Source organism: Hylaeus anthracinus, unplaced genomic scaffold (assembly GCF_026225885.1).
Source record: "Hylaeus anthracinus isolate JK02 unplaced genomic scaffold, UHH_iyHylAnth1.0_haploid 11982, whole genome shotgun sequence".
Taxonomy (NCBI): Eukaryota; Metazoa; Arthropoda; class Insecta; order Hymenoptera; family Colletidae; genus Hylaeus; species Hylaeus anthracinus.
Window position 1 is genome coordinate 1,993,204 of NW_026534330.1, and position 20,610 is coordinate 2,013,813.

Sequence of the window (20,610 nt, forward strand, 5' to 3'; positions counted from 1 at the left end):
GGTACAGATCCGTCATGATCGATAGTGTTCCGTCGTCTGTCGAAAGAGAAACGCGATGCCGCGTCGTGGCCCGCACTTAATTTCGGAAGTCGAGATTGCCATTTCGGCTCGAATCGGCGATCGATTGTCGCGTATTTGGTCAGTGAACATACGGAATTGGTTTTGATATTTAGGTTCGCTTCGAACTCTTCTTCAGGAAATTTAACAAGTTCGCGGTATTTCAAGTCGAGAAGTTTTCTGACGTATCGAGATTATCCGAGATTCCTCTTTGATTATCTCAGAAAATAAATATCTACACGTGTAACTTGATTAGCATCAAAAGCAATACCAAATGCAGTAGAAAAAAGAGCGTGTAATATTGTTTTCGATATATCGGTCCTAAAGTAGGCTCGCTCCGGGAAACTATAAAATAATTCTACAAATAAATAAAATAAAGAATGCGTACACGTCATAGTGGTGTAAGTAACGGAAAATAAAAAATTAAGTTACGCATGGTTTTACACATCTTATAGTTACAGACTGAAATCGTGGTGTATTATAATTGTCCTGTCTTTTATTTATACTATCGTAATTTTCAATTGTTCGCAATAGTCTCGAGGCTAAAACATCCTAAGAATCATTAAACATCTTTTTTTCCACGTTATATTTTTATTGCGTCTATAATTAATGAAGTTGAATGTATCCATATTAATTGCTATCATACGACTACCAACAGTCGTTACAAGTTTTCTCACGAAACGCCTTCGATGACGTTAACTTGTACGTTTTCTCGATGTCGCCGCTCTCGCAACCCCAAAGAGTCGTTTAACCGTGGCGTCGCGTCGCGTCGCAATAACGATAATTGTGACCACTCGAAGGAACTCCACCCTCGCAATTTGGAAAGATTCGTTCCTGGATGTGTTCGGCAGCCAGGTCCGCACGTATGACGAGGCATTAAGACAAAGTATTCCCCTCTTTCTCCGAGCGTGGCGATCTCCGTTCACCCTCGCGCCGTCTCTTTTGGTCTTGTGCACCCTAGTAGAGCCCCCAAGCATCGCGCAACCCCCGTATTCCTCGGTGCTAAACGCAACTACACGAGGGACCTTTCTGCCGTCTTTGTTTTCCCTTTCTTCCCAGTGTCGTTTTGCAGTCTCGCGCGGGGAGGTCGTTGAACGACGGAAGCAGGAAGGACTCGACGAGTGAGCCGCCGAAAGAAAAAAGAAAGGAAGACGATCCAATGAGTGGTGTCGAAAGGAGGCAAAGGTCAAGCTCGTTATCGGCGTGCCGAGGCGACCGCAACGTGGAAACGATCAGTACGGGCCGTTAATTACAGGACAGAGGATTCTTTTTTACGCGGTGGAAGCTGCGGTGGATCGCATCACCTTGACGTCGCATCGCGGAGAAGACTACTGCGACGGAACCGATCCCTGAAGCGGACGGTTGGTTTATGCTACGAGAACCAACGAGTGTGACCGTGGCTATTTTTAGAGGGCATGTGTTCAGCAGCGCAAAAAGCCAAACTATCGGTGAAGTGACGTCCTCGTCGTGGATCTGAGTAGAAAAATGTTTAGGAGAAGAATGGGTACCTCGGTCGTCGAGATTCTTGGCTCGCGCAAAAGTCGATTACTGCCCGAGGCGTCTCTCCCGACTCGGTCGATCCACTGTTCGAGATTCATGAATCTCGATGAACACGAGGCGTCCGAATGACAACAAGAACCGTGGTCATGTTCAGTGCTCGTTCATCGCAGTGGAGTGTTTCTAACTTTCGATCAACGGGATCGAAGTGTTCGCGATCCGTGCCGAAGTTAAACGAAGCGGAATCGTAAGATAGCGTGGCAGAATGTTACTTCTTTGACAAGATTAGCGCGTGCATCGTCAACATTCCGAAGACACGATCTGGTAGCCGGTCACGGAGCCTCGAATTATCGGGATTCTGTGAAAGAAATTCCAGGCTGAAAGACATTCCGCGATTTTTCCGTTCCCGCGGCAGCGGCGCGGAGGGGGGTGGGGTGGGGTGAGAGAGCGAGAGAGAGAGAGAGAGAGAGAGAGAGAGAGAGTGAGAGAGAGAGAGAGAGAGAGATAAGCGCGGGTGTTGTCATCGGGTAGTTGCGATCAGCAGGAGTAGCATCAGGATCGCGGATCGCGGAAGAGGGTGCAGCAGGAGAGAGAGATTTTTCCCCACCGCTTGGAAAAACCAACCCCCACCAAGCGGCCGGCACGGCCAGGCGGCGGTGGCGGCGGCGTGGAAGAGAGGCACGGAGGGGGGTAGGTTACCCAGGGTGGTCTCGGTGGTGGCTGGGGGCGGCAGCCTCAAAAATACACCGCAACCACACCGCGCGGCTCCACCGCAGAAGCCGCCATCTTCCACCGCCGAACCGAAACGAGACCGCGCGAGTTAAACACCCTATCCTACTTCCCCGTGGAAGTTGCCGCTGCCGCCCGCCAAAGCAGCAGCCGCGAAGAAACATCCACTGTCGTTTGGTCCGGAACTGGACGACTGTCAGTGAACAGAACCGAAAGAAATTAGTGCTTTCGTCGTCGCGCGCGTGTCTTCGCCGAATATCGCTCAACATCGATGGGACAACCGACAACCGGTTGAGTAACGCGACATCCGGTCACGGGGGACCAGTTGTCGTCGACCTGGACCAGCTTTGGACCAATCGTGGTGACGTTGATTCCGGAACGTTACGTGTCTGGTGGTTGGATCTGTCATCGGTGATTCCGTCAGTTCCTACGAGCTAACCGATTATGATTTAGTGGTGTTCAACCGGACTGTCGTCCCCGAGGATAATAATGTGCGTAGTTTGTGCTGTCGCTGGAGGGTACGACGAGGATTCCCTATGCGGGGTTAACACCTGTTAGAGGGTCGCTTCGAAGTGTCGATGTGATGTTAATGGAGAGCTACTTCGATTGGCGAGGGGACGTCGGGGTGAGATTTTAGAACGGTGTACCGCGGGAATTGTTGTTGCCGCGTGCGGGATTTCGAAATCCGTGTCTGGTGATCGCTGACATCCGTCGTATCGAAGCGGAGTGGGGCGGCCGATCAAAGAAACGAAAGAAACGAGGGGAGACGTCGATTCCAATAAAACGAATTTTCCCCGCGACTTGGCAATCGAGACGAAGAATTTGCAAACGGATACTCTTACCTCGGCTCCGTCGCGGGATAATGAAATAAGGATCAAAGGATCCTGGGCCGCGTGGAGCCAACCGGACGTGGAACCAAACGGAGAACCCGGACCACTTTATTCATCATGATCGTCATCGATCTGTTATGGAATCAGAACTGATCCGCGCTTGGACCTTGTCGTCCCACTATCGCTTTATTGGTTAAATCAAGATGTACCATGAGATAGGAAGCTTGTCCAATTTGGAATTTATCTTTCGCGAAAGTGTCGCATGAGCTCTCTAGCTCGGAGCCTGGACACTGCTGCGATAGTGTTCGCTCGGGTTTGGTTCGAACAGCAGAGTCGCTCTATCAGGATAAGAGAACTTATTGGTTAGATGAAGATATGGTATGAGATAGAAAGCCTGTCTTTTTCTAAACACCCATCGCGAAAGTGTCGCATGAGCCCTATTTTAGATCAGGGACATTTTTCCGATAGTTTTCACTCGGTACAAACAACGAAATCACCTAGATACTATTCGTTAGACGAGGGTTCATCGAATAGAAAGCCTGATCAGTTTGAAACTCATCCATAACGCTATTGCCGTATGAACTGTTTGGATCTAATCTCAACCTAAGCCGGCCTCATAGTGTTTAGTCGGGTTTGGCGCGAGGATCGTAGTCACTCGCAAGGACAAACAACTCGGTTGACTAAACACAAGTGCATCGTAAAATAAAGAGCCTGTTCGTTTTTAAAGCCGTCTATCGCAAAAGCGTCGTATGAGAATTTGTCTAGAGTCTGGGCACCGGTCTGATAGTGTTCGATCGAGTTCGGTGTAAGGGGCGAAGAAGATTGAGCCGAATCCTTCGCAAGAATTCGTCAGCGAGGAGAATATTCCACGAAAAGAGTCCGATGATCCAGGTCTCATGACGAATCCTTTACGAGATGCGCGCCCCGAGGAGCGGCCTCCAGGCTTAGACTATCCAGATCCGAGATTGATTCGGAACGGCCATCAGATTCATCAAGGGAACTCGGTGCATCAGATCGGTGGGACGAGAATCAGAAGAACTAGGACTTCGTCCTTGAGGAGAAGAATGCACCTGGCCAACGAGGTCCCTCCACAAGGTTCGGCTGGCGCGAATAATTTGTCGGACTACGCTCTCACCGCGGACCTGCTCGCTGAGAGGACTTTGGACGGACTGTTCGCCGAACATCCTGGGGAACTCATCAGAACAGGTAAGACGTCTTTTGATGACAATTTCTCCATCAATGAGCTTCTGTACTAACTTATCTAGTTCTTATCTAAGATCAAAACGTAAAGGATCGTTCTACAATCTGTATATCTGTATTAGATCAACCGTTGAAAGTAACTTGTAAGTAACCGTGAAACATTACATAGATGTTTCCTACATTTTTCGTCCAATAAACTGATTCGGATAGTGATCAATTATTTTCGAGGCCTTCTTCAACACTGCTCCTACAGTAGATTAGTATTATAGATTCTTTTCCATTTCTGGGACGGTATCCCAAGTGGAACCATCTGGCTTGAGAAATATGTCTAATCTTTTCGTTTAAAAAAATGATTTTGAAAAGCAATGGTAGAATAGTAGTTTATTCACGGTTGCACCTTTCCGGATTAGTATAAATCCATACACCGCGCGCAACGCACATCTCTAGCGGCTATAATTTACGCGCTGGATATAACGAATCGTCGTTTATTTTTCGATTTAACGGGTAATTCAACGTGGATAGGTTGACAGTTTGGCGTTGATCGTTGTCAACAGGCTCCCCACACGTGGTCTGCACGGTGTTACCAGCACATTGGCGGTCGAACAAGACTCTTCCAGTGGCGTTCAAGGTGGTTGCACTGGGCGATGTTGGTGACGGGACCCTGGTGACGGTACGAGCTGGCAACGACGAGAATTGCTGCGCGGAATTGCGGAATTCTACCGCGGTGATGAAGAACCAAGTCGCGAAATTCAACGACCTCAGGTTCGTCGGGAGAAGCGGTAGAGGTAAGACATTCTTATATTTTTACAAACCACACGAATAACTGGAAGAAACGATCTGGGACCTGACTTTATTGTCCAACAAGTTTACGTAGTATCTGATGCGTTTCCGAAGAGTGCTGCCTATTTCACTATTAAATTCGGTACTACTTGCAAACATCTCATAACAATTTTTTCGAATAATTTGATATTACTTCTTAAAGCCTAGTGTCAAGTTTTCTGACAATTTGTTGCATTTTTTTTTTACATATTTGCGACGTCAATTCTATAGGCTGTAACATTTCCGGGGTGTCCTGAATTTTGCAACTATTCGCCTAAAAGTCGCGAGTGCCAGTTTTTACGGAGGCTCGTTTTCATTTTGTTCATGTTCCGATCGTAACTATAAGTCTGGAGTAATTGGACTTATAAGAAATTTTCGATCAAAATATTCTTTTAAAAAATTCTGATACAACAGGAAATTTGTTCGTTTGTTTGTAGGAGGTAATCTCCGGAACTACTGAACCGACTTTAAAAATTTGTTCAGTAATAGAAAGCTACACTATCCCTAAGTAACTTAGGTTAATACAAAAACACACTTTCAATTTGAAATCTCCAAATGTTGTAAATCAAATCTGAAGAAAAGCATCGCTTGATGTTGTACGAATACTTTTTACACTGACTGTATGTGAAAAAAGTGAATATCATTCGCGCTGGGGCAAATTGTCTCTTTTCATTCAATTAGAGCCTTTGATATAACCAACCCTAGTTTAATACAATTAATTTTTAAAAGAGAAACGAATAGAATACAGAAAAAAGTCGGGTTGAAAGGATTAAACATAATCATTTACGTTCAATGAGATCTTCCATTCAAAATAAAAGACGCGAGTATATTCTGATTCCTAAACATTTTAAAGTTCCTTTTGGAAAGTTTTTACAAACAAGTATTCTTATATTGCGTGAAACATAAAATTTTCTTTTCGATGTCTTCGAAACAGAAAGTTCAATGTCGGTTACCACGGGCCCCTGAAATATCCACTATTTTCGTTACGTCTCGACATCGCCTCGACGTTGAACGAAGTCTCAGGCAAACTAGACAATTAGGGAAGGGTCTCGGGCATGGCAATTGAAAAAAACTCGATCAACTCGCGAGCCGATCCAAGAAAGCTTTCTCCCCAGGGCTGCGTCTTAAATCATTCAGTGGTCGGTACATTAAGTCGGCTCACCGACTGATGGCCTCGTTTTTCCTAGGAACGAGAGGCGAGCGCGGACCCGGCCGCCACCTGGCCCCTCGTTTCTTCCTCATTTTTAATTCATCCAGCAAATACCGTCGCGAACTCGATATCTCGGCCAGCAGTCGCCCGAGATTTTTTTAATTCCCGCCTTCGCGTTTCAATAATTCAACGTTCCTTCGGTCTGAGCTTTTCGGAGGAACCGTAGGGAACCCAGGGGGTGGAAAAATCGAGGGGCCCTAGGTCACTGAATAATGCGCACCGATGATCGCTGCCATTACGGGACGCTTAATGCGAGCGTTCGTCCTAGAACTCGGCTCGCGGAGGAACGGAGATCTTCCCTACGAAGATCGTCCCTTCTTTTCTGTGACTCGTTCTTTTTTTTCTCTCCCTCACGGCCAAGAGGGTGTCGAGGATCGGAGAGATACGAGTAACGAGGCGCCCTTTAATTCCTTTAATTCGACCGAGTTGCAACCGGCGCGGGCGTCCCTTCTCTTCTGGGAAAGACGCGAGCGACTTTCAACGGAGCAGTCACGAACGCAGTCGGTTAACGAGGGGCGGCTGGCCGACTTGTTTATGGCAAATTGGAAAAGGAAATTGCGGGGTCTGCGATATCGACGCTCTGCCTTCGACAGCCCCGCGCCACTCGAGACGGGGGCGACTCTTAAACGGTCGGTGGTTTAAATGCCAGCTTTTTTTTTTTTTTTATGGATCACCCTAACGCCGCGCTGTCCGCCACCGAGGCACGTAAATTTTCAAATATTTTCGCTCTCTTCCCTGCGCCGGCTACTTTACTCGATCGAGTCTTTTTTCGCATCGTGAAACGCGGCCCGCGAGTACGTTGGCGAGAGGGTGTAATGTTGGAGTGTAACAGGAAGAATTACGCATTTCGAAACCTTGACATACGAGGGTGGTACGTTTTATTAGAGAGACGTAATGTTGCGTGTAAATGCAGAAGTGATTTAAAGAAACAGTACGCATCACAAAAATACGGTTTTCATTTACTCGAAAGAAACATACCTTTACTATACTTATGTGCAAGGTAAGAAAAATATATCATCCATGAAACGTGACTTTTCATTTCTGTCAACCTAGCACTGAAAGAGAAAGTAATATTTTTTTAATTTTCAATGTCATGTGTTTTTAATATCAATCCAAATTCTATTTAGATCAACTTATTCGCATGTTATTGCAATTCATCAGATATGCAGATTATGCATATTAATCAGATTTTATCATCTTAAATAGTAATCTTCGTACCAAGGAGAACTCGAAATATAGAGTTTAAAATCTGATTAGTATAAAAATGTTTTAATTACCAATGTCTGATTTACTGTTCAAAATATATTATATTCGTGGCAATCGCATAAAAATTCTTTCGTTATTTCGGCTGTACTATATTCCATGGAATTTCTCCGGCAATCAGGCTTGAGATAGGTCGTGTTGCAGCCAGGGTAAATTAGGGCTGTCGTACTGTTTAATCTAGGCCAGGGGTGTAGAACCTTTTGGCATTAGTATGTCGCATGTCACTTCACGAATTCATTATAAATAGTCTGCGGATCTTTATGCAAAATAAAATCTTTGCAAACGTATCTACAAAAATTGAACGTGAATAGAAATTTATTTTATTTTGTAAATATTGTAATATGAATTTTAACTTCAGTACTTTTTTATATTATTGCATATGTGAGGATTTTGTAATTCCTTGCACATTCAAATTTCTTCTAAATGCATAAAAATCCGCAGTCTAACTATACAGTTGTACACATCGTGGCATAGACAGTTTTGCCGAAATTATAAAGAGTTAAATCTAAAATTAAATAAAATAATAAGAATAAAATCTTTTTATGAGTATTCAGAACTAAATGATTTTCCAGCATTCGACAAGCACGTGTGTTCTCTCATGAAGTATTCTTGTTTCATTTCGTGTGCCATGAAATATGAAAAACGAGAAAAGACATTTGCGGTGTGTGGTTCTATATTTCTCTAAGAATGTCATCAGTCTTAAGGATCTTAGAATATCATAAGCCGGAAATAGTCTGGAAGATTCTAGAACGTAGCGGTCGACTAGCCTGATAAATGAAGCGTAGGTAGAGGAAGGAGATTCGGAGTTTTAGCAGGATTTTGTGAAGGATATTTTATTTTATTGGTAAGATGTCAATCGGAAGTAACGTTTCAGTATATATTAAACTTTGTTTTCAAATTTAAACAACATGATACCTTTTGAAAAGCAAGCCTTAAGGCTGCAACTCCCTTAAAATTAATCATGCCATCAAGCTTATTCTGTTACTGTTCAACTTCAGCAAATTTTAAATTTGCGAATCTTATGTTTCGAAGAAGAACCTCTACGCTTTTCCATTTCGTATGGTTGATCTTCTCTTGAATTTAAAAAAAAAAAAAAAAAAAAAAGCTCTGAAATCGTCGAGGAACAACGAAGTCCCCGTGAACGGTTTTCACAATTTTTTCGCGAAACTCGTCGGACGAGGAGGATATCGTGGATATATAGAGAATCGCAGAATAGAACGGCGAGCGCGGGGGTGTGGGCGACGGGGGGGGGGGGGGGGGGGGGGGTGGTTGGGAGTAGAGTGGTTGGCTGTAAGCGGCTTTGGTTTCCATGGCAGTAAGCCCTCATTACTGTATTACGGGCAGCCCCTAACTACCAGCCGTACGCAACGATTTGCCTCTAGAACCTCTATGGGGGTGACGGATCATGCAAGATTGTTTTCCGCGTGTCCGGGAAACGCCGATACTCCAATCCGTTGGAAATATTTTATTGTGACGCTATTCGCGACGAGACTGTTCAGGGTGCGGCCTGGAGATCATGATACGGGAAAGAAACCCGTTCGGGAAAGATACGTGGAAAATCGTAGAAAATGGTGGATAACTATCTCCTTGGTGCTTACGTTGACTACGATTGTTGGACGGGGGGCTACATTGGGAGGACAAGAATTAAGCGTTTCTGGGGATAATTTTCTTACCGAAAAGGATTTACGCAAAGCTTTTTAACTTTGGCAATATTTTTAGGTACGTTTTGAAGTACATTTAGTAATTATTACAATTCGCGTATTTTTCGAAACTATGTAGTATGAATACAGTATATATTTTATAAATACTTTTATTTTTTTCCACTACCATTTTCCACTTATAATAAAAACGCAAAATATTCTGTTAATTTTACGTTAAAACGTGTATATTGCGTGATTCTGTATGATATATGTAGGAGTCTAAACGAAAGATAAGGCACGGGGATTCGAAGCCACGATCCTCGGATCCACAGAGTCGACCGCTTTACCTACAAGACCAATCCCGTACCCTACGTTTCGTGTTCTTATTTGACTCCTTATTGTTGGGTATGGGAGGCGCGGATACTAAATATAATACCACATAATTATTTAAATTGTTAATATTTTTATTCTAAAATTTGATTCGTTATCATTGGGAACATTAAAATGCGAAAGAGAGGTGATTTCAGTGGAAAACGTTTCGCGAAGCTTGTCAAAATCATCTCACGTTAAACATATATTCTGCGACGGTAAATATTGAGCGCTACAAACATTTAGTACGAATAATAATAACGTGAAGGTAAGATTTTGCAGAGGTCAAATGATACACTGACATAGTATTAACATCTTACCCAATGGTAATGGTCTTTCCCAATGATATTGGGAAAATTACGATTGTTCACATTAAAAAGCTTTATATCAGGAATTTCATAAGCATGGATTCGTTTTATTAGAAGAAGAAATGGTTTAGGTGGTCCATGTTATAAAAAAGATATAATTCCACGCAGGTACGTTAAAAAGAAATTTGTAGGACCCAGTAAACAAAAAGTTGTGAGAATTTAACAAAATCGTTTTTTTAAGTTACATATGAAGATGCAGACTGCAACGTTTGCGAAACGTCGGCAAATAGGTGAAACCAATCGCGGCAACCTTCCGGAAGTCATGAGTATTTAAGTATAGAAAGACCGTGCCGATAATAGTGGTTCCAGTGTAACTGAATATTGCGATTTGTCGCTTGTATCAATTTTCAGTGATCTATCGAGGATTTCCTATTGTAGACGACTATTGAATGTTGTAATCGTTGCAAACAGAAATCGTAAATAATAGAACAACGAGTCAGTTATTTGTCCAACACGACACACGTGTCTTTACGTAATACACTAGTCAGAATAATTAGAGAATCACCTACTCGAGTGACTTTGTCATTTACCAAGGTAATCAATAGGTTTAAAAGCATCAACGTGCCATTTTGCGTCAGATATTCAGCAGAAATATTATCACGCTGCACACACAGAGTCTTTGTCCCTGATATTTGGTTTGTTCGGGTAGTCCAAACAAGCATTGAATTTAATCAAGCGTTTCAGCCCTATTGTTGGCTCCTCAGTTATTCGTCCATTTTTTTATACTACTAGGTTCTTTGACAAAATGAACGAACACATGAGAAATATAATTAATCAAAAAGAAGCTGTTCCCTCCATTTTACAATGAATGTAAGTTATCAATTAAATAAATTTGCTGGTGTTGAAAACAATTTATGACAAACGCCAATGTGGAAGAAATCAAAGAAACTAAAGTAATTTACGAAAAGCGTTGAAATTATCAAAAAATTAATTCGATCAAGACTTAAAATCTGTTTCATTAATATTATCAAATTAATATAGCACAACGAAGAAAAAAGTTTATATTATATTTATATTGTATTTGTTTCTGCAACATCACTGGATATTTGTTCTTTTTTCCAGAGATAAATGAAGCAACGTTATATTCGATGTATTGGAATACAGTATAAATATTGAGGAAAAACAAAACGGTATTCTTTGAAAGCTCGTCGAAAATACGCAAAAACCATAGAGGTCAGGGAAAAATGGTGCAAATTCGAAATTAGAGAACATTTTTAACCTAGAGTTGAATATAGATGATGCAAAATTGAAAGAAAATTCGTCCTTAAAAGCTTCTAGAAAGATGTCACGAGGTTCTATGCAATGATATCATGTTATTAAATCTTACACTAAAGCAATTGTAAAAGTTTTAGAATTTCAGAAAATCATGTGAAAATTCTACAGCTCAGGAGAAGCTTAAGACGTTCTATGTGTCGTGAAAAATATGTGAAAATTTTATATCACAGACAATTTTTCTGAAAATTCATTGTTCGTGAAAGACTAGTAAACACTTTTTATTAAATAAATTTTCTGAAATATTGTCGACAAATCTTAAATGTAGCATGTATGCAACAAGTATCAGAGGATTTATGCACGATTATGTTATTAAGAAACGATATCTTAAAGCTTCTTTTAGAAAACACTTTGTATAATATAATCCTTTTGCGTAATCAATAAACTGTTAAAATTCTTTAGAAAGAAAGAATCGTTCGAGTTGTCATTTGGATAAAAATTCGCTCGATGTTGTTTTCGTATCGCAACTCTACGTTATAAAAGTACTTCGAGTCCCGCGGATGGGAAACGTGCAACGCACGCGATTCACCGCTGCCGATCACCGATAACACGGCCAATCGTTATCGTCTACGGAGGCGGGCAAACAGATTTGCTAAATAAATCGAAAATTTATGATGTTTGCCGGCGAGTCATGTCGTGTATCGCGCATAATACCACGGAGACGAGTAGCCGCTGCGCGTGGCCGCTTCATATACGGATTCCGTGTACATTTTTCCCCCGTTTTTTCGCCTCCGTTATTTTGCACGCGGCTCCGCGCGCACTGACCATTTTGGGGCAAATATTTGTTCCATACCAATTTAATATTGCGAATAAGGATGAGGAATGATTTTACTCTAGACGAACGCTGTTCGTAAAATTGAAATGAACTGCCCTAGCTGCGATTTCCGCTGTCCTCGTGCTCTTCTTCGGTGCCTTCTAATCGTAGATTGAATGAATTATCATTACGTCAAAACACTTTTTGTGGTTGTTACTTGATCGAATAAGGAAAAAGCGAAAGTAATATTAGACTAGTTTCATTTCAGTGATAGATGAAAATAAAAGGAAAAGATAAGCCTATTGGGAAGAAGCTTGATGACATGTATACCGTCGTTGAACATGAAAAAAGAACAAAACAATAGCTATATCAAAGTTGGAAATAAACAGAAGACATCAACTCGTCGACAACATTTTATAGATCATGGAAACTTCATCATCATGATACAGCAGACAACTCGATGCAACTCGAGATCAACATGATGCAGCTTATGAAAAATGTGTAAAAATGCTACATCAGAGGAACGATTCGGAGGGACTATAAAAATTCTGCCAGGAAAGCATTTCCAGATATTCTACAAGTTTTTACATCAAAAAACATTTTCTACCCCATTGCATAGGATTTGCCAGAAGAGGCTTCAGAATTTTGTTCGTTAATAAAATATAAATATTATTGAATATATCTGACTGTTTTATTTTCAATTGAACATAAGCGAACTCGCGCATATGAAGAATCTATAGCAAAGCAAATCTTACCAAATATTCAGATCACGACGTCTGAAAAAGAAGAAAATTTCTAAGAATCCCAATTTCGTGGAGAAATCATAAGGAACCTAAAACAAAACGAGTTACTAAAGATCCTCGTGTAAGAATTCCAATTCAGGGTGAGGGTTTCTTTCAACAGGGTTTCCTTCAACCCAAAACCAAGATGGTCAAACCAAAAGTCCCAGAACTGGTATCCCGAGGCTGAGGAAAGCGTCCTCGTTGGTTGCAGCTGCAACCGGCGCGGAAAAGTCGTATTCGCGAAACAAAAGGGTGGCCCTGGGAGGTGTGGGGTTGGGAGAAGAGGGGATATTATCATAGCGGCGCAGAGGCGTATATCACTCGGCCACCCCTTTCGTGCCCGACAGGGATTAGCGTCAAGCTCCGACTGCTAGGAGTCACGAGGCAGCGGCGAGACGCGCGAGCTTGTGCGCGCGTATGTAGCTTCGGCTGCGCTGGAAACCGGTGGCCAGCGACGGGCGTAAAAACGACGGACATAAATACCGGAGTTACCTATGTTTTATGACGTGCCCGCTCCCGAGGCATAGGCGGCAAGAGAGCGCGGGAGAATCCGAGGTAAAGCTCGAACTATCGACAGCCAGATCCTGACCGATGTCCTCGCGCAATGGATTCGCGTCTCACGACCCCTCCCCCTCTTATACCATACAGGTGGAACGCAGGCCAGTTTCAGGTCGTGATTCACGCGATTTTCTTCTCCTCCTTCTGCTACCGATTCCTCGTCGATCTTTAGATCTTCGAGCTTGTTTACCCGGCTGATGGGAGATGACTCGTAGCGAACCGTGGGCCAGTTTTTCTTGAACGGTACTATGCGAACCCTTGGGAAGTCCTCGAATGCATTCATTTGCTGTCCGTAAATTCCTAAAAGAAAAAGAACTCTTGTTGTATTAACCTTTCCTTGCTCGTACTTCATTGCAATGATGACTCATTCTATTAATTCATGGTTTGTTTTTTCGCGAATTCGGTCAAATTGTTGATTAGCTTAAAATTCTAATTATTACAGCGTTGCAATACGAAATCTTACTGATTATGGTAAGGAAGGGTGCACCGAACTAAAAGAATAATCTTTGAAAAGAAATCGTACAGATGATATTGTAATAATAATGTAAATTGTCAGTATAGAAAGAATCATCATAGAAGAGACTAGCACCTAAATAATATGAAAGTTGAAAACTTTCTCAACAGCTGAAGCATTTTCTATTGTTTTATCGACACTGGTTTGTACCACTAGCGTATTCGTCACTTTTAATCCTGTTTGTGTGAAAAATAATAGACGAGAAGAAATTTTGTTTCCTTCGGAAAGTTAAATCCTCTTACATGCTGATTTTGTACATACAATTGGAATATTGATTAGTTCTTAAAATAACTCTCAACTACACCAAAATAAATAATACGTTGCTTGAGACCATGCAGCATCGTTTCCTTATACGGTTTTGTTTCGATACATGCACCACCTGAAGTACGAAATTAAACACTTTCGCGAAGCACTTTTCTTTCCCCTCCTTGTATCCTTCCTTTGATCTTCCAAGACTCGCCAGTGAGTGGACTTAGAAGTGCTCGGAAAATGATTTAATAAGTCGTAAAGGCACGTCGACGTTGAAGAGGGTCGTCGCTCTTTTTCATGGACCTCTAAAACGGCACCCCACTTGCCGGTTGCGGGGAACAGCTGTTGCGATCCTCGTCGGCTCCCGAAATTTCGCTTCGATCGCGCGTGACTTACGCGAAACTGTACCCTCCGCTTTAATTAATTGGCGCGTGCGAAGATTGCACCCCCGTGGCGAATCAATTTCCTCGAGTCTTAATATGACGAGATATTTCGTCACGTACAACAATTATCACGAATATGTGCACTAAGGTGAAGCAAATCTATGTGAAATTTCTATTGTCTTTAGATTTCTAATACGAAACAAGTGCTTAAAGTTACTTGTACGATATTATAGTACTGTTCTTGTAAATAATAATAGGTACAAGAACTATGCAGTGTAACTAATCATCCTTTAACCTGCAAATAAAGGTTTTAGAATTTTAAATATATGATAAACGTTGCTTCAAAAATCAGCTTTTATTCGCCTTTAAACCTTTCACCTTCGTTGCTTAATGAAACTTAACTGGTTTTTTCATTGTGACTAAAAGTACAGGTAAAAGGTGATTTCGTTTAAATTTAAAAAATGTTTACAATATAATTCTGAAGTCCCTTTAAAAAAAACCTTTTATTGCCAGATTCAGAGTCGACACCTCAAAATCTGCAGAAATCTCTGAAGTACGCTTGGTGTACAATTTCATGGTATTCACGATGTTCAAGGTACTCAACCGAACGAAAAATAAATTTTTCCTCCGCGAGATCTGAATGCAGTATTTCGGAATTTTCCCAAAAAGTGGAATCGTAACAACATCATCGGGAGCGAGACGTAATATTCGTCGCGCAGTACGCAAGGAATCGACGGCCTCGGAGGAAAGCGCAGAGATCCGTCGTTGAAATCCACGCACAGATATCCGTCGACCACCTCGGCGACGTTTTTTCCCAATTAAAAATTAAAAAATCCCGGTCCTCTCTCAAGTAAAGGATCGCGCAGGAGACGAGCTGCGCTCAGAAGGGATGGGCAGCGGAGCCAAGGGAGGGAGCAGTTCTACGGCGGATGACTGCACCCGAGATTTTCTACCGATTAAACATTATTTTTCGTGCTGGTCTCCGGTCGTCTCGCGTACCCAGCCGCTCTGTTTCTTTTTAGATATATTAATTCCACGCTCTCCACGTTTTTCCTTGCCCTTTTCGACACGTGTCGTGCTCGTCCGCGAACGCTCCAATGAATCCACGGCTTCGATGGCGACGCGTTCGTCGTGCATGAAAGATTTCTCGCTCGCTATCGATGCTTCGATCAGCCGTGAACCGAGAAGAGGTTCTGTGCTTCGTTCTATTCTCCCATCGATATGTTCTGTTGTGTCGTGATCTATTCTCCACGGGATACTTTTCTGGTGTGGATTTGCAAACAAAGGTACACGATTGTTTCTAAGAAACTATGCTAGTTTAGCGACCGAAAAATGAGGTGACCTTTGGAACTTCTTGTACGAATAACTATGCTACGGATTGTTCTAAAACTTTGTGTGTCTATTAATTAATGCGAGAACGGTAAGCAGAATTTTTTTCGAGTAAAAATGATGTTTCATTAGTGACTCACAGTGCGATTACGAGAGAGCGTTAAAACAAAGTGCCGTCTATGACTGCCATGATATAAACAATTGTTTAGTTCTCTAAACGAAAAGAAGCAAAGATATTATCAACCTATATGGATGTGGTTATTGCTTAAACTAGGACAATTTAAAAACATTGAGAAATGATAAAGTGACAGCCTCTGAAATTAAAATTTCGTTTACTACGTCAAAAAACGAATTTTCTATGTTTCAAAAATATCTTAGTACTCAAGCTCAATGTACCAGCTTTGCCAAGGGAAACTAATGACGATCTCAAGTAAATAATTGTTTATTATAAAAGAAGATACCTAGTATACTGTAAAGCACTCTAATTAACTGTTAAGATTATTACTAGAACTATTGTCGCGAGCGATTTGTTACAAATTTCTGATGATTTCGTTGAAGAATCGTACCTCGTGCAGATCCCTCCCACCACCTAGTGCCTTTGTAGCGGGGTGTCGATATCGTGGTGCCAAGTTTCCTGAAACGGCATGCGAAAATATTTAGGCGTATATTTTGCTACCCCGAAATTTGCTTATGGGGTAGCAGACGGTGTTTCGTTGAAACTGCGGCATGGCTGCGTACGTTACGTTCCGTTGGTTATCGCAAGATTTATGACAGTTGGTATTGTAGAATATTGTGACGTGCTTGAATAAGTAGGTTCAAGATTAACCCTGTGCACTATGAAATCATCTTTGGCGTGCTAAAACTATTTGTTCCCAGAATTCTCAAGTTGCCTTCGACATAAAGCTTCTTACAGTAGAAAAAAAAAATTAGCGGGACACGATTTTATTAAAAGAGCGCTTCGGAAATATGCGTATGTACCATAAATGTCTGGTATGCTAGGGTGAAGCGATAACTTGTTCCATCTTGAATACGTTCGTTTGTTGTAGTGCTATGAAAAATGTTGGGGAAATGAGGAAAATGAACTCTATGTGATATTAATATTTATTCAATCTTCTCAAACGACATCATCCTAAACAACCAATCATCATGACCACAGAATTCGATGTTCGATTACTAAACATTATCGAATGCCGACCTATAAATGATATAAAACAGAATAAATTCAGCTAGCATCGTGACACGTTTCAAATATTTATTCTAGCCTTGAAAAGCGACCTACAATAAGAATAGTATTCAACACGGGTGAAACCGTGGGATGCAGTTTGTTTGTTGTATTGTCTCTCGTTCGGTAAGCAATCATCTCGAAGCTACCGCAATAACGTCTGAATTGATTCATCTCTAACAAAAGTTCAAGGGTTTTTATATGAAAATCACCATTTCTGGCCATAATGCGACGTCGATAGGAGAGTACACGTCGTTTCATTCCGCCACGATTCGGCCAGTCAAAACGTCAGAATCTTAAAACACGACAAACACTCTGAAATAACGATCCAAGCCACCCTCGCGCTCGCTTCGCCGGCAAACAGGGGAGTTTTTAACACTGCATGATCCCTGGGCAAACTTAGGGTGTACGCGAGCGCTCTCGTGTCTTCTCGCGGTGTGCAAATCCTTGTCGTGCAAATGGACGCGGACTATCGCGAGCCCATAAACGCTCAAGCGTTATATCTTTTTGCGCGCGGAAAAACCGTTCGTCGCGGAGACATTTAAACCAGCGCGACCAGCAACTGAACACGGAGTCTTGATTAACACTTTGACTGCCAGAGTAAAACTCGTAAAAATTTCTACAAGATTACCATTTTGTCTCGACGCTATTGAAGATCAGATTATTCAACATTTATCCTAGTATTTAATTTTTGTTATCCTTCCAAATTCACGAATCCTGTTCAGATTTATTTTTATTATCATCCCACCTTTGGAATTAAGCTTCTTGATCCTTAACGAAAGTCCTGTTGCCCTTTCGCAAAAGTCTCAACTTTCAATTTATATTCGTACAAGTGAATGTATAAGTAATTAAATAAAGTGTATCTGGAGAGATTGTATATTCTTCTTTGATGGTTACCTCTACACTTTGAAAAATCGATCAGATTTGAAGTGTATCACTTAAATTGAGAAATTATGTGAGAATTCGGTACGAAACACGGATGAATATATTTCGAGCGCAGATTGATGCCTCGAAAGCTGGCGTTTAGCACGCAACGAATTACGATTTCGGGAAGCGTAGGCAGGTGGAGGGCAGCAGACCTCAAGGGGGAGGATCGTTCTTCCAGCGAGTTACACATAATGCCTCATAAACACCCTCAAAACGCTTGCTATCACCCTCGATTCGCACCCGTGCCGCCATCACGGAATCTGACACCGCACTGGCAATAAACTTTGGCCTCGTTAGTTCCCCGCATCCTGCTTTAAAATCCCCGCGTTCCATTTCAATTTCGTTTTTTTTTTCACAGTTTTCACCTTCAACCATTCAGTTGCTTATTAGTGTTGGATAGTTTTGATTAGACCGCTTTACATGATTGATTTTACAGAAACATATAAATGTAAAGTAAAATATTTCGCATCGTTTAAAACAAAGATTCAGATATATTTCAAATCGCCTGTGTTTTATCAACACTAGATTTACAGAGCACCTTGTAGAAACTGTTTATATCTTTCGTCAACTATTTATACTGATTTCTATCCATACAAATAATTAATTAATTTTACTAAATCGACGTCACTTACCGAAGTATTTCTTCAGTAATCAAAATCTGATAAGAAGTTTGAGTAAATTTAGTGTTAAAAAAAACAAATTCTTTAAGCCTCTGTTGATAAACTATTTAGTTTCGCTATCTATAATGTCTAAAGAATAATGATTACTTTACGTCTCCAAGGTAGTGTAACTTCTTAATTGAATTCCTTAGAGGAATGCAAGCATTAATCTTTGTTTTTGAAACGATGCTCGCATAACAGCGCACAGTTCCCTCGGTGACGTTTAAAGTCAGGGGTTGAATATTTCGCTCGACGCGGCGGTAAGCCGGTTAAATGTCGTGGTTCACCGTAAAAACCCGGTCGTTTGCCGTCCGAGGCGCGCCACCATAAAATAAAACTACGCAACCGCGTGCATATACGCACGTCGACCCCATTATAAGCCGTATAACTTCATGGTCGTAGCGCGAAAACGCGCCTAAGTGCCAACCTCCACTTTTCTCTTCCACCCTTGTAAAGTATTTTACTACTCGATGTGTCGTAGAAAGCAAGTTCGATTCAACGAAGTTTCGCTATCAAAGTTATCGAACTTGGTATAGCAAATTGAAACGTTACCATGACCTTGTATCGATCTTTTATTTTTCCGAAGGTTGATTTTGTTTCCAGAATAACTGCTGAATTAAGTAATGTGTTTCTCACTTTCGTTAATAACTTTTTCATTTATTCTTTAAGTGAAAATATTGCTTAATTAACAAATAAGCACCATCGTGTACGTATGTAACATCGTTAAAAGAGTTTTTAATTAATTAAGGCCGATTCTACAAAATAGTAGAGATTGATTTAAAAAAGTAGAGATTAAAGAAATAAATATTCTGAATTATTCAATAAAATGAATAAATTTAAATCATTCTACTCCGAACCGATCGGATTAATCTGTTGTAGCAAACAAAAATTATTCGTTTGTGTTATTTATCGTCAAATTTATTCAAAATCTTCGATCCTCGTTGAAAAAATCTTTGCTAGTCGGTTCCGTTGCTAACAACATTTCTCAACTGACATTCTTCGACATAAATTCTTCTCGAAAATCTAACGGATGCGTAACCCTACCGTTTCATTACAAATGAGAGAAAAGGTATATCTCTTTGAAGGTTGGATTTATTTCACGACAAAAACACCAAACCGAGTTTGGCTTGTTAGCAGATTCCCACTTTGAGTAGCAGACAAATTTCAGCGCCAATATAATTCGTTAGCGCACCCTCTTTGAAGTAACACGAATCATGTTACCTACGTACAAAAGATCCATCGACAGGTGAAATTGCGGAAAGTGGTTGTTGCTGAAGGGGTTAGATGGGTTTTGGGGGCCAAAAAGAAAGCACATTTTCTATACATTTTTTCGAACAATCTAAACGAATTATATTATTTTAATTTATGTTGCCCGAAAGAGTAACATTCGAACAATATTTCATAAATTTTGTATAAAACAATACTAAAAAATAAGCCGATGAGAGCTGGTTTTCGAGAAAAAACTATTCTTGCGGTGGTCAAGAAAAGTCACGGTAGCTTCATCTAAAATCAAAAATACTTTCTTGCTTACTTTCTTGCGCCCTACAAATTACATTTTCCCAGCAAATTATTATTATTGACTTAAATTTACGTTATAGCGTAAATCTATTTTTACAGAAAATATTGCTCGGATTACGGAGAACACACTTTGTTGACTTTTATTAGACAATTTACATAGAAAAAGATACAAGATTAAATTCTGAGAAATAATGCTTGTTGCGATACTTCTTTCCGCGACTGTATGTAGGAAAAAAGAAATACCAAAAAAAATTACGAAATTACGAAAGAACTACTACGTGCGTTATCGGAACTTGACACGGCGAAAAGTAAAACGACAAAATCGCGCGTGACAAGCGACCGCGCATATTTCTGCAAGGGAGACCCTGCGTTTAGCGTTCCCGACATTAACATATTCCGCCCGATTCAGGCCAAACATCGACGCGCCGGCGCCACTCGTTCAACCCCCTTACTTCCGGCAC

The 20,610-nt window shown here is 41.3% G+C and overlaps 1 protein-coding gene across 1 annotated transcript in view; it reads left to right on the forward strand.

Annotated features, from left to right (window-relative positions):
* The first annotated feature begins 2,049 nt into the window (after nucleotides 1-2,049).
* The window catches only part of LOC128885895 (uncharacterized), a 36,848-nt gene continuing 18,287 nt past the window's right edge, over nucleotides 2,050-20,610 (forward strand). The window contains exons 1-2 of the mRNA XM_054140229.1: nucleotides 2,050-4,319; nucleotides 4,868-5,098. Of these exons, the coding sequence (XP_053996204.1) occupies nucleotides 4,010-4,319; nucleotides 4,868-5,098 (541 nt within the window). The 5' untranslated portion in view covers nucleotides 2,050-4,009. The remainder of the gene's footprint in view (nucleotides 4,320-4,867; nucleotides 5,099-20,610) is intronic.